General features: G+C 44.1%; 1 protein-coding gene across 8 annotated transcripts in view; it reads right to left on the reverse strand.

Annotated features, from left to right (window-relative positions):
- Window positions 1–4,364: 4,364 nt before the first annotated feature.
- c2cd5 (C2 calcium dependent domain containing 5) overlaps window positions 4,365–15,118 on the reverse strand; it is a 106,840-nt gene continuing 96,086 nt past the window's right edge. For all 8 annotated transcript variants that reach the window (XM_078419989.1, XM_078419992.1, XM_078419990.1 and 5 more), the window contains 2 exons: window positions 9,119–9,265; window positions 4,365–5,873 (listed from right to left, as the gene is read on the reverse strand). In XM_078419989.1, the coding sequence (XP_078276115.1) occupies window positions 5,742–5,873; window positions 9,119–9,265 (279 nt within the window). In that variant the 3' untranslated portion in view covers window positions 4,365–5,741. The remainder of the gene's footprint in view (window positions 5,874–9,118; window positions 9,266–15,118) is intronic.

Consider the following 15,118-nt stretch of genomic DNA (forward strand, 5'->3'; position numbering starts at 1 on the left):
GGAAGATAGAGGGAGATCTGGGAAGGAGGAGGGGAAGGGAGGGACAGAGGAGCTATCTGAAGTTGGAGAAGTTGACGTTCATACCACCGGGCCGCAAACTGCCCAGGCGAAATATGAGGTGCTGCTCCTCCAATTTCCGGCGGGCCTCACTATGGCACTGGAGGAGGCCCATGACAGAGAGGTCAGACTGGGAATGGGAGGGGGAGTTAAAGTGCTGGGCCACCGGGAGATCAGTTGCGTTAATGCGGACCGAGCGCAGGTGTTCAGCGAAGCGATCGCCGAGCCTGCGCTTGGTTTCGCCGATATAGATAAGTTGACATCTAGAGCAGCGGATGCAATAGATGAGGTTGGAGGAGGTGCAGGTGAACCTCTGTCTAACCTGGAAAGAATGTTTGGGTCCTTTGATGGAGTTGAGGGGGGAGGTAAAGGGACAGGTGTTGCATCTCGTGCGGTTGCAAGGGAAAGTGCCCGGGGTTAGGGTGGTTTGGGTAGGAAGGGACGAGTGGACCAGGGAGTTGCGGAGGGAACGGTCTCTGCGGAACGCAGAGAGGGGCGGGGATGGGAAGATATGGCCAGTGGTGGGGTCCTGTTGTAGGTGACGGAAATGTTGGTGGATGATATGTTGGATCAGCTGGCTGGTGGGGTGGAAGGTGAGAACGAGGGGGATCCTGTCCTTGTTGCGAGTGGGGGGATGGGGAGCATGAGCGGAGCTGCGGGATGTAGAAGAGACCCTAGTGAGAGCCTCATCTATAATGGAGGAGGGGAAGCCCCGTTTTCTGAAAAACGAGGACATCTCGGAAGCCCTAGTCTGAAACACCTCATCCCGGGCGCAGATGCGGCGTAGACGGAGGAATTGGGAGTAGGGGATAGACTTTTTGCAGGGGACCGGGTGGGAAGAAGTGTAGTCCAGATAGCTGTGCGAGTCGGTGGGCTTGTAATAAATGTCCGTCACTAGTTTTTCTCCTGTGATGGAGATGGTGAGGTCCAGAAACGGGAGGGAGATGTCAGAGATAGTCCAGGTATATTTAAGGGCAGGATGGAAATTGGAAATTGGAGGTGAAGTGTATAGAGTCTTAAGTGATGTTTTGAATGTGGTGAGTGAGGAGGAGTCTCTGATGGTCTGAGGTAGTGAGTTCCAGAGGGTGGGAGCACTGATGGAGAAAGCCCTGTCCCCCCAGGATCTGAGTTTGGTCCGGATGGGGGGGGGGAACAGGAGGTTAGCAGCAGCAGAGCGGAGGGTGCGGGTGGGAGTGTGTCTGTGGAGGAGGTCAGTCAGGTAGGATGGGGCCAGGTTATGGAGGGCTTTGTAGGTCATGAGGAGGATTTTGTACTGGATTCTCTGGCGGATGGGGACCCAGTGGAGCTTGTAAAGGACGGGGGTGATATGGTCACGGGTCGGGGAGTGGGTGAGTAGACGGGCAGCGGAGTTCTGGATGTGTTGGAGTTTATTGATGATCTTTGAGGGTGAACCATAGAGGAGGCTGTTACAGTAGTCCAGATGGGAGGTGATGAAGGCATGGATGAAGGTTTCTGCAGCTGTGGAGGAGAGGGATGGACGGAGACGGGCGATGTTTTTGAGGTGGAAGAAGGCTGTCTTGGTGATGTGTTTAGTGTGTTTGTCGAAGGAAACATACAGTTAACAATGAAGAATAAAGCATAAACACATCAAAACAATAAGGATACACCATTACGGTCTAAACATGTGGGTGAAAATAAACCAGAGCAAAAAAGAGACTCCAGACTTTGGTTATTGAGTAGAACTACCACTCGTGGAAAAAAAGCTGTTTTTATGTCTGGCTGTGGCTGCTTTGACAGTCCGGAGTCGCCTTCCAGAGGGAAGTGTTTCGAAGAGTTTGTGGCCAGGGTGAGAGGGGTCAGAGATGATCTTGCCCGCTCGCTTCCTGGCCCTTGCAGTGTACAGTTCGTCAATGGGGGGAAGGTTGCAGCCAACAACCTTTTCAGCTGTGCGAACGATCCGTTGCAGCCTCCAGATGTCCTGCTTGGTGACTAAGCCAAACCAGACCATGATGGAGAAGGTGAGGGCGGACTCAATGATAGCAGTATAGAATTGGACCAACATTGCCTGTGGCAGATTGTGTTTCCTCAGTTGTCGCAGGAAGTACATCCTCTGTTGGGCCTTTTTTGACTGTGGAGTCGATGGTGGCCCCCCATTTAAGGTCCCTGGAGATGATGGTTCCAGGGAACTTAAATGACTCCACAAATGTGACTGTGGTGTTGTTGATGATGAGTGGGGGGAGGGGGATCTCTTCGAATGAAATCATCATTAAGAATCCGAGGGGTAACGTTGACTTTCAAGATAAATCTCTAAACTAAATAGTGGGTCAGGCAGCATTTGTCGTGCAGGCAAATGGGGTTAGTGCAGATTGGGATGTCAGATTACATGGATGATGGTGGCACACGAGGCCTGTTTCTGTGCTGCACACTTCCATACAGAAAGGAAGTCATCGCAGAAGCTTTTGTACAGTATTGTGCAAGTATTATTGGCCCCGGTTCCCATTTTATATCGGGACTAGGAAGGCATGCTGTACAGTTTAATCCATTTTTAATAATGCCACTCATTTTAAACAATGAATCTTTATTGAGTTTTATAGCACTATTTATTCCCCGGCTTTTTAAGTCCTGCTATTGTCCCCTAAGGAAATTTAATATAGCACATATGGATCATGCAAATTGAATTCAACCACTTAGGTTGTCTATAAAGTACTAAAAACAATGATGAAAGCAAAGTTTAGACAAAACACAAGTTTAAATGTCACGTCTATGCATTGCACATTCAAATGGAAGAGACAATTGACAGGGAAATTGAATGAGGTTCAGACATTAAACAACAAAGATCAACTTTCTGGTGGTTGCAAGGAACTGCAGATAGACACAAAATGCTGGAGTAACTTAGCAGGTCAGGCAGCATCTCTGCGGAGAAGGAATAGGTGATGTTTTGGGTCGAGACCCTTCTTCAAACTGAGAAAAGAAGTCTTGACCCGATTCCCTCTCAGTCTGAACAAGGGTCTAGACCAGAAAAGTCTATTCCTTTTCTCCGGAGATGTTAGCTGACCGGGTAAGGTACTCTGGCATTTTGTGTCTATCTTTGGTGCAACCCAGCATCTGAAGTTTCTTTCTACACAAGGAACTGCAGATGCCAGTTTAACAACAACAACAACAACAAAAAACCCAAAGTACTGGAGTAATTCAGCAGATTAGGCAGCATCTCTGAATACATGGTTAGGTGATGTTTAGGATCGGGAGCCTTCTTCAGACTAATTTTGGGGGGGGATGGAGAGAAAGACAGAAAGCTGGAAGAGATTAGGAGTAGGACAAAGCCTGGCAGCTAATGTGTTGGTACAAATTAGGCTGGGGGGGGGGGGGTTCCCCCTCAAACGTCTAAACTCCAGCCCATACCAGCGTCATCCACTGACCGTCGGGACTCACGTGGGCCCCGTCTTCGACCAAACGCCGGTTTCTAAAATGTTTTCATAGAAACGTATAGCACAGAAACATGCCTTTCGGCCCATCAAGTCCATGCCAACCACAATGCTTATCTACCTCACGGCATCACAGATCTGGGTTCGATCCTGACCCCTGGTGCTGTCTGTGTGGAGTTTGCACGCTCTGCCTGTGAGCCCGTGGGTTTCCTCCAGGTACTCCGGTGTCCTCCCACATCCCAAAAACGAGCAGGATTGTAGGTTAATTGGCCCTCTGTAAAATTCCCCGCAGTGCATAGGGAGTGAATGAGATAGTGAGATAACATAGAACTAGTGTGAGCAATGTTCAGAGCGGACTCAGTGGGCCCGTTTCCAGGCTTTTATCTTGCAATCGATATCTTCCCAAGTCCTTATCTCAGCCCCCCAAAAACTCATCTAATACCCTGATCTTTGTAGACACAAAATGCTGGAGTAACTCAGCTGGTCAGGCAGCATCTCGGGATAGAAGGAATGGGTGATGTTTCGGCTCGAGACCCTTCTTCAGACTTGATCTTCGTTATACATTTCTTTCTTTATTACTATTTTACTCCAATTACTGCTCCAGTTTCCACCCACATCCCAAAGGTGTGCAGGTTTGTAGGTTAATTGGCCTCTGTACAATTGCCCCTAGTGTGCAGGGAGCAGTGCTCAAACAACAGGACTCAAGCAGGGACAAAATGTCCTGGACAGAGAATAAGCCATTCTTCCTGGGAACTTTTAAGTCATCACACTAAAGCTAGCTGTATCCCTTACTAAGCCAATGGACCTCCAGTTTAAATTCCATCTCCAGTTTAAATTCCATTTGGAATATTTTGGAGGACCAAGAACCAAGACAGACACACAGGACTCTGGTTCACCATCGATAAAAACAGCTACAACAGGTGGTTGAGATGCAACGATTTATTTGAAAACTGAATCCCACAGTTGTTGGCTTGTATTATGATCCACATGCCGAATATGTTTTGGTATATAACGTTGAATTAACAACAAACATGTTGGAAATGACTCCATTCAGATGCAACATTATTGAGCAGAGCAACAGCTTAGAAGTTCTGTACATCTTACACTTTTTTGGAAATATATAACAAAGTGCAAACATTGTACCCACCAGCACTGTACCCAATGAAACGAAGCTTTAAAAACATATATGGCCACTAGCATTGATTGAAAAACTTCATAAATATTCTTTAAACATTTATTTCTCAGAAGGGTGACGAGTACTATTTCTTACATGCTCTTCCTTGTTTTATCATAACATGTGAAATGTTTATAAACAGTGAATTTTCTTTCTCATGCATTTCAGGTATACAAAGCAAGTGAAATGTTGGGAGCCACACAATGGAGGCGTTCTGTACATTCAAGTCTTCAATTATGGACTAAATTTGAAATAAAAACTATTCTTTGCCCACTATATACTCTGCATTTGCAATTTTACAGGAATATTTTAAATACTTCTATTTTCTTGCAATTCTAAACTTGAGAATTTATAAAAATACATTTTTCATATTGCAGAACTATCCAGTTCCATTTGTTTGTAGTAATTACATATGCATTGGGCTTTCCTAAACCCAATATTTTCTTGCTTACACAATCTTTGTGAAACCAAGAAGCCTGTAATTTCTTAGAGGAAAATCTCTTGCATGTCTTGTGCCTTCTAACAGAAGAATATAGATAAAAGTCACATCAGATTTGTACTGACATAAAACTCTTCATGTTGCTTATTAGCGTTTTGTTTTTGTGGCAATTTTATTCCCTCTCCCCTCCTTGTTCCCACTGAAAGTGGGCTTCTAATCTGGAAATGAAAGGTCTGTTGAATAAACATCTTGTTTCACAAGCAGATCATTGGCTTAAAGTACACTCGAGTACCATTTTCAGTTTCATACAATTTCCAGTTTGGTCTTGACACCGAGAATTGAATGTACAGGTTGATGGAAAACTGTTTCTGACACAGAGAGAGAGAAAAAAAAAAAGCTTTTAATTTATGCCAGTTCCCTATGGAATGTCTTCAATGCTTAACATTGAGAGAAAATGTGAACCTCTCATTTAAAGCTCCAGATGATGAAAGGACAAGCAAAATTAAAGCTCTGGCTAACCAAATATATACCACAAAACTACAGATGCAGAATGATATAGGCCAATGTGTAGTCTTGTGGTTGCGTCCACATCCTTCGTTGGGATTACAGTCAATCTGATTGAAACGCAGACAAATTGTCTCAAGTCCCTGAAGTGCATGAACCTTTAGCTGTAATTAGCCTGTACCAGTCATGTGATGACATCTCCGCTGCCGTTGGCAGTCTGTGGACCACTTCCTTGTGCCTGTGTGGATGCACATTCCACATCAGAGTCTTTGATGAAGTTCACAGCATCACCACTTACATTGATAAGGCACTGTGCCTGGGAGAGAGAGAGAGAGAGAGAGTGCAAACTCAGCATTGTGCAAAGAAATAAATGTTCATGCTGCTTTATTAAATGAATGCACTTTATAATTCAAAAAGCTTTTCAGAAACTAAACTTTAACTTGCAATAGCAAGCTTACAGGAAGACACCAAAGACACAAAATGTTGAATTACATTAACCACTAACAATGGCCGGTTTCCTTTATCATCATTACTTTTTTGCATATCTTTCATTCATCTATATACTAAAACTCTCGTTTGTTATCTTGTTTGTGACTGAACTTCAGCCAAAACGGTACACGATAGCACAACAATTTTAGGCCCACCTTACTCACCGTCGTCACTTTAATGGTAAAAATGGTCGTTTTATTGAAATTGGTGTTATATTTTTTAAGTTATTCACATTTTAAAGTTTAAATCTATCTCCTGGGGAGGGAGGGGGATGGAGGGGGGAAGGAGGGAGGATAAGGGGGGGGGGTGTGAGGGGGATGGAGTGGGGGGGAGAGGGGAAGGGGCGAGGGAGGGGGGCAGGGGGTGGAGGGAGAATCTGAGGGGGGAGAGGAGGAGGGAGGGGGGGAGAGGGGAATGGGGAGGGGGAGGGTGCTGCACCAATGCAGGAGAGGTTTAGGCCCAACAGGTCCACTTGGTCTAGTCTGTTCTATATCTCTTTATATTACCGTCTATATCTCTCATTTCCCTTTCCCTTTCCCAGTCTGAAGAAGGGTCTCGACCTGAGACGTCATGAATTTCTTTTCTCCAGAGATGCTGCCTGATCCGCTTTGTCTAGATTTTTGTGTCTAGCATCTCTGGAGAACATGGATAAGTGACGTTCTGGATCGGGTCCTTTCTTCAGACTGATTGAAAGGGGAGCGGGAAAGAAACCACTGGAAGGCAGGTACATGAATATGAATATGAACGGCTTAGAGGGAAAATGGGCCAAACATGTGCAAATGGTACTAGCTTAGATGGGGCACGTTGGTCGGCATGGACAAGTTGGGCTGAGGGGCCTGTGCCTGTGCTGTATCACTCTATGATACGAAAGGTTTGTAGGGATAGGGGCCAAGAGCAGCCAAGTGAGACTAGCTCGGTTAAGTAACTTGGTTGGCATGGAAGAGCTGGGCCGAAGGTCCATGTCTGTTTGTCTTGCTCCACCATTATGACTAAACGATCTGTCTTGCATTCACTTGTCTGCGTTGTAATCAGCCTGAAGAAGACTCCCAAACTTCTGGTTTGATTGGACCATAGCATTCAGTTCTAAGTACTTAAGAAGAATATAACTCAGGTGCGTCAAAATATTGCAAGGGCATAAAACTTATTTGTAAGGACAGGCTTATATAGACCAGTGGCGGAATGGTGGTGCAGAGGTAGAGTTGCTGCCTTACAGCGCCAGAGACCCGGGTTCGATTCTGACTGCGGGAGTTGTCTGTACAAAGTTTGTACGTTCTCCCTGTGACCGCGTGGGTTTTCTCCCATACTCCAAGGACTACAGGTTTGTAGGTTAATTGGCTTTTGTAAATTGTCCCCAGTGTGTAGGACACAACTAGGGTAAGGGTGACCGCGGTCAGCACGGACTCAGTGGGCCGAAGGGCCTGTTTCCAGGCTGTTTCTCTAAAACTAAACCTTAAAACTAAAACCAGACATGTAGTTCTTTAGATGGAGAAATTTGGAGGAAATAATCCAATTGAGATATTTATAATGACTCAATAATTTCACACATGGTTAATGAAGTTAAAGTGTATACTGGCCCCAACCTGACTGCATGGATCAATAGGTTGAAAGCTCTACTGTTCTTGTGGTCAAAAGATAGATTTTAAGGAGCATCTGAGGAAGGAATTTAAGTATTTACAGAAAAAAAGAAAGTGGCCAAAAAGCTCAGTTGTCCAGGTGGTGCAGTGGTGCTCGTCTCTCTGCAGTTTCCTGGAATGCTTTGCTGCATTAAAGTCTTCATACAAACCCAGGTGGCATATGATGATAAATCATTGCAACACCTTGTATCCTAAATAGGTCAGTAATATAAACGGATTACTGCATAAGGTTCCAGTATTGAAAAATTATGTGGCACTGGTTCCACATCAGAAACCAGCCATTCGGCCCAATTCATCCACTTCATCAGTGAGCTTCCTTCCCACTGATCCTATCACCCAACACTTGCCCCAAAGCCCTCTAGACCCTGTTGCACAGTTTGTTTTAATGAGGTAACGAACACAGTGGCGCAGCGGTAGAGTTGCTGCCTGATAGCGCCAGAGAACCTGGTTCGATCCTGACTGTGCTGTCTGTTTGGAGTTTGTACGTTCTCCCTGTGACCGCGTGGGTTTTCCACTGGTCCTCCGGTTTCCTCCCACTCCAAAGATGTTTGTAGGTTAATTTGGCTTCTGCAAAATGTAAATGGTCTCTGTTGTGGAGGACAGCGTTAGTGTACAGGGATCGCTGGTCGCCGCGGAGTCGGTGGGCAGAAAGGCCTGTTTCCCTGCTGTATCTCTAAACTAAGACTAAACATCAAAAATAGAATTGTGACTAAGTGCAACTGGATTGAAATCCAAAATCGGACAAATTGTGATGGTAGTGAAGTTTTAACGAGGAAGAACAAGATAATTGGAGACTGCCAATGGACTGCTTATGCCTGTGCTGACATTCAATAATATCATTGCTAATCTTTTGCCTCAGGAGTTACTCTCCTGAACCAACTCCACATGCCAATTTCCTTCATCTCCAAATATTTATTTATTTCTCTCCTCAATATACTCAGGGACTGAGCATCTTGGGTGGAATTCCAAAAGATTCACCTCCCTCTCACCACAGAAACGTCTCATTTCTTACCAAGTTGCCCACCCTTTAGTTTGAGACTGTGACTCCTGGTTTTAAACATCACAACCTAGTAATCCACATCTACTGCATTATGCCCTTTCACATTTTTCAGTGCAATCATCTTTCATTCTCCCAAATTCTACATAGGCATAGAACAGTACAGCACAGGAACACTGCACGAGCAAAAATATTTAAATGACATGTGGACAGATTCATGGAGAGGGAAAGCTTAGAAGGACATGAGCCACACAAAGGTAAATGGGACGAGCTTAGATGTGGATCTGGGTGGGCGTGGGCGAGTTGGGCCAGAGGGCCTGTTTTCATGCTCTATCAGAGAGAGCAGGATTTCACATGGATGAAGTGTTGGGGTTTCATGATCATGGGAAGAAATGCTTACGATTACTATAAAACAGACAAATGTGTTTTTGGTATACAGACCTGATTTTTGTTGGGATTTTCCATAAACACACACTGTTTCATGATGTAAGACACGACTGCGTTTCCACCCAGAGCAGCAACATGGGCCCGCACTATAGCAAACACCTCCGCAATAAAAGCATGAAGGAACCCGCTAACACCTCCTTCCTGAGAGAAATCAAAACATTTCACAAGTAAAACAACTTTCGTAATGCTCAATAAATTATGTGGAAAGGAACTGCAGATGCGGGTTTTTAAGTGAAGAAAGACACAAAGTGCTGGAGTAACTCAAAGGGTCAGGCAGCATCACTGGAGAAAAAGGAAGGGTGTCGTTTCGGGTAGGGGCTCAGTATCAGTCTGAAGAAGGATCCCAACCCAATAGGTACCCATCCTTTTTCTCCAGAGATTAATCTCCAAGTCAAAGATTAACCTCGGGACCCATCCATTTCCTCAATAAACGTGCAAGCGGTCAGAATAGAACGATAAGAACATATAAGCTCATATTGCATTGAAATTCAATTAATATCACTAAAACAAATTGCCTCATAGAATACTGAACACTGAAACCCAAAGATAGAACAAAATGCTGGAGTAACTCAGCGGGTCAGGCAGCATCTCTGGAGAGAAGGAATGGGTGACGTTTCGGGTCGAGACCCTTCTTCAGACTACTGTTGGGTTGCAGCACGGCTTGATTTGGGAACCGCTCTGCCCAAGACCGCAAGAAATTGCAGAGAGCTGTGGATGTAGTCCAGTCCATCATGTAGACCAGACTCCCTCCATTGACACCATCTACACTTCAAGCTGCCTTCGAAAAACAGCGAACGTAATCAAAGACTTGTCCCAGCCCCATCATTCCTTCTTCTCCACGTCAGGCAGAAGATACAAAAGCTTGAAAGCGTGCACCACCAGACTCAGGAACAGCTTCTTCCCCTCTGTTATCAGGCTTCTGAATGGTCTTTCCATAAGTTAGGGTACTGTCCGATTCACCTCTACCCCATTGTGGACATTGGGCTTTGTATATGGAACTGGTGCACTGACTGCAATGCTGAGAACCATATTCGGCATTCTGAATCTTCCCTTTTGCTCTATCTATTGTATTTGAGTTTGGCTCGATTGTATTTATGTACAGCATGATCAAATTTGATTAGATAGCATGCAAGACAATGCCTTTCACTGTACCTCGATACACGTGACAATAAACCTCAACCAAAACCTGATCTTTATCACGCTGTCACTTTGGGGAGCGTGCAGATTGGTTGACAAATTTCCTGCTCTCCAACCTGTAATTGCACTTCAGTCACCAGTGAAATTGGGTGTACATTTAATCTGTAAAGATCACCCCTCAGCTTCTTGCACCCCAATGCCATGATCAGTTATTAAGTACCATGCAGCAAACAGCTTTCATTATCTGTTTGCAGATGTTTCTGTAGAAGCTCAGCCGAGGACAGGAATCTGGACTAGCCAGCTACACATTTGAGCTTCATGGAACCAAAGAGGTACATATTTAATTTCTAAACTCATTTCACGCAAGACAAAACAATCCAAGCTGAATTTGAACACAGACTCAAAAGTAAAAGCCTAATGTTATCCAGGTAATTACTTTCAAGTTTACAACACACAATAATAACCAGCAAAAGCACCGTCAAGTAATAAATAGAAATTTGAGGTTTTCCTTAATAATGTTTTAAAAATGGTCTTGGTTCTTTCAATTCTTCCAACTTAGTCTTCACTACAATCCTCAAAATCCACTTCTTCAATCTATCTTTCAGTCAGAATCAGAGAATAGAAATAGACCTTTCGGCCCAACTCATTCATGCTGATCCAGATGCCTCATCTAAGCTAATCCCACGTTTAGCTCAGATCTCTCTTAACCTTCCTATCCATGTACCTGTCTAAATGTCTTTTAAATGCTGCTATTGTACCTAACTCAACTACCTCCTCTGGCAGCTCATTCCATATACCCACCACCCTGTTTGAAAAAGTTACTCCTCAGGTTCCTATTAAATCCTCTCCCTCTCACCTTAAACCTATACGCCGTTGAGCTCTTGATTTCCCTACTCTGACAAAAACAAAATGGTGTCTATTCCCCTCATGATTTTATTCAGGTCTATAAAGATCACCCTCAGCTTTCTGCACTCCAATGACTAAAGTCCTAACCTACCCAACCTCTCCCTATAACTCAGGGCTGAGTTGTGGCAACATCGAGAACACAGTACTCCGATGTCTTTCATAACTAATATCAGTGGATATTTTTAAGGAAGAGGTAGATTCTTGATTAGTACGGGTGTCAGAGGTTATGGGGAGAAGGCAGGAGAATGGGGTTAGGAGGGAGTGATAGATCAGCCATGATTGAATGATGGCGTAGACCTGATGGGCCGAATGGCCTAATTCTACTCCTATACTTATGACCTCATAATGTCCCAGCTTCTATACTCAATTCCCTAACTGATGAAGACTAACGTGACAAAAGCCTTCTTTACTTTCCTATCTACCTGTGAATGGCACTTGCAGGAAACTATTTACCTACACTCCTAGATCTCTCTGCTCTGCAACTCCCCCCCAGAGCCCTATCGTTCACCATGAAGGTCGTGGCCTGATTTCACTTTGCAAAATACACCACCTCACACTCCCTTTGCCATTCCTTGGCCCACCTGTTGAAGATCTTGCTGTAATTCTTGATAACCTTCTATTTAAATTGTCAATTTTGGTCATTTCTAAACTCACTAATGATGCCTTGTGCATTCTCATCCAAATCGTTGATGTGGATGACAAACAGCAAGGGGACCAGCACCGACCCCTGAGGCCTACAGTTGAAAACCAGCCTTCCAACACTGCCCTCTGCTCCCTACCATGAAGCCAATCCTGTATCCTGTCATGTCTGCTAATGTTTCTATTTGGTTTAGTCCCAATGGAATTTTATTTGACACATTGTAAATGGGCTGCAGGCATGAAACCTATCGCTGTTGACAACTGACATGCAAAAAAAGACGTCATAACCTGAAGATGTTCAAAATGAACAATTTGATAGAAAATACACTCATTCCACGGAGAATAGAACATTTGCTGCTGGGTTTCTGCCAATATTGCCTCATCTGCAACATGTAATATCATCTCATTAAGGCTCAGCAATGTCCCGGGGTGCTGTTAAACAGCAAATTATTCTTTTAGGTCTGATGGATAATGTTCAAAACTGCAAATAACTTTTTTGCTCAAAGGGTTAGAACCAACGGACCTTTATCATATCACTATCTAAATGCATAATTCATTTATTTATCTTCACTGAACATTAAACTTGTACAGTACAGGAACAGGCCCCTGGGTCCACAGTGCGAAACATGATGCCATGATAAAATAATCTCCTCTGCCTGCACGATTCATATCCCTCAATTCTCTGCATTTCCATGTGCCTATCTAAAAGCCTCTTCACACCACTATCGTATTTATCTCCGCCACTAACCCTGGCAGTGTGTTCCAGGCACTTAACAACAGTGCAAAAAAAACACACACACCTGGCCCACATAACTCCTTTGAACTTTGCCTCTCTCACCTTAACCGTTGCTGTTTAGTTCTTGCCATTCACACCTTGGGAAAAAGATTCCGACTGTCTACTCTACCCGTGCCTTTCATAATATTCTGCTATCAGGTTTTCCCTCAACTTCCGGTGCTCAGAAGAAACAATCCAAGTCTGTCCAACCTCTCCTTGCAGCTAATACCCCTTAATCGGGGTAGCATTCTGCACCCGCTCCAAAGCCTCCGCAGAATTCCTGCAATGGGACCACAACTGCACGGAATACTAAAAACGCGGCCAAACCAAAGTTCACGGAATACTCAAACGCCCAGACCACTGAAGGGAAGCACACCATACCCCTCTCCTACATCACTTCATTTACTCGTGTTGCCACTTTCAAGAAGCAATGGGCTTGGACCCCAAGATCCCTCTGAAAATCGATTCTGTTAAGGATCTTGCCATTAACTGTTTACTTTCCCCATACATTTTACTTCCTAAAGTGGACCACCCCACACTTGCTCGGATTAAACTCCAGTTGCCATTTCGCTGCCTCAGTTTCAGTTTAGTTTATTGTCACTTGTACTGAGGTACAGTGAGAAGCTTTTGTTGCATGCTAACCTAATTCTGTATCTATTTGTCCAACTGTTTTCACTTATCTATCATATTCAACCATCGGTATACTGCAACTCCCCATCCTCCTAACTTCACCAGTACCTCCATTCATCTCTCTCCTTCTCCTCATCCTGCAAATAACTGTGCAACATTTTCCTACATTGAAAAGGAGCAACAGAAATACATCATTGTTGTCTGCAGTTGCCTAAAGCAGCTACATTAACTGCAGACATTTGAAAGGCAGACACAAAATGCTGGAGTAACTCAGCGGATCAGGCATCATCACGGGATAAAAAGAATAGGTGACGTTTCGGGTCCAGACCCTTCTTCAGACTCTGTAGGAATCTGAAGGTCTTGAAGATGGGTCTCAACCTGAAACGTCACCCCTTCTTTTCCTCCAGTGATGCTGCCTGACCCGCTGAGTTACTCCAGCATTTTGTGTCTATCTTCAGTGTAAACCAGCATCTGCAGTTCTTTCCTACACATTCTAAAGGGAAGAGGTTCAGCTCACTTTGTCAAATAAAAACAACTATTGATCTTATAGAGGGTATAAAATCACGAGGGGAATAAATAGGGTCTTTTACCCAGCATAGGGGCATCAAGAACCAGATATGGGTTTAAGATGAGGGGCAAGATTTAATAGGAATCCGAGGGGAAAGATGGTTGCAGGAGAACTTTGGTTCTTTCTTTGGTCTAGCAGATATTTTTTCTGTAGGTAGAGTTAAATTACTTCAAACCTCCCAATTACCAATACGCAACATAAATAATGTACAATTTTTCACGTATTAGTTAACCTATCAGCATGCCTTTATCCTATGCTGTTTTCCACCGGCTAAAGTAGTTTTCAGTACTACAAATACTTGACCATTGCTAAAGAAAAGAAATTGATTGTGGCATATTGCCTTGCACATCAACAAGTCACTTCACAAAAGCCAACTCTTCAACTAATACTAAGATCTTAAAGCAAGAACAGTGACGCAGCTGGGAGAGCTGCTGTCTCACAGTGCCAGAGACCTGGGTTCCATCCTGACCTTGGGTGCCGTCTGAGTGGAGTTTGCACCTTCTCCCTGTGACCACGTGGGTTTTCTCCGGGTGCGCCGGTTTCCTCCCACATCCCAAAGTAGTGCAGGTTTGTAAGTTAACTTGTCTCTGTAAAGTTGCCCCCAATGTGCAGTGAGTAGGATAACGTAGAACTGAGGTGAATGCGTGATCGATGGACGGACGGCGTGGACTCAGTGGACTGAAGGACGTTTCCTTGTATCTCTAAACTAATCCCAAATGAACAGCCTGCTATTAATAGCTGTTTTGCCTTCTCAAAATGAATAACAATTTATTACTGTCTAATCTCTTTTACCTCATAGATCAAAACAACACAAAAAACCAAGCCATTTATAGTGCTCCTTATAACTTCAGTGCTTTACAACCAATAAAGCATTTTAAAAGTGATCGCTGTTGTACACATTGAAAGCAGCAATGATGGAAGGATCTTTTTTCACTATCAGTTAAAGATCATCAGATTATAAAATGGACATGCGCAAATCCTGTCCTTATGCCAAATACAGGTAATTTGTTGCTATTAATTTCATGCACATATATAAAAGTAAAGGTTGTTTTAATTAGTAGCTCTCCCTTATTTTGCAAGACAAATGGATTATTTAAAATCATGTAAAGTTTGAGATCAGGCTAATCTCTCTGCAGTTTAGTGTAGAGATACAGCACGGAGGCAGGCCCTTCGCCCCGCCAATCACCCGTTCGACCATCGATCACTCGTTCAGACTAGTTCTATGTTATCCCACCTTTTGCATCCACTCCCTACACACTGGGGACAATTCGCAGATGCCAATTAACCCACAAACCAGCACATCTTTGGGATGTGGGTGGAAACCAGATCACTCGGGAAA

The sequence above is a fragment of the Rhinoraja longicauda genome, chromosome 23 (genome assembly GCF_053455715.1).
Source record: "Rhinoraja longicauda isolate Sanriku21f chromosome 23, sRhiLon1.1, whole genome shotgun sequence".
Lineage (NCBI taxonomy): Eukaryota > Metazoa > Chordata > Chondrichthyes > Rajiformes > Arhynchobatidae > Rhinoraja > Rhinoraja longicauda.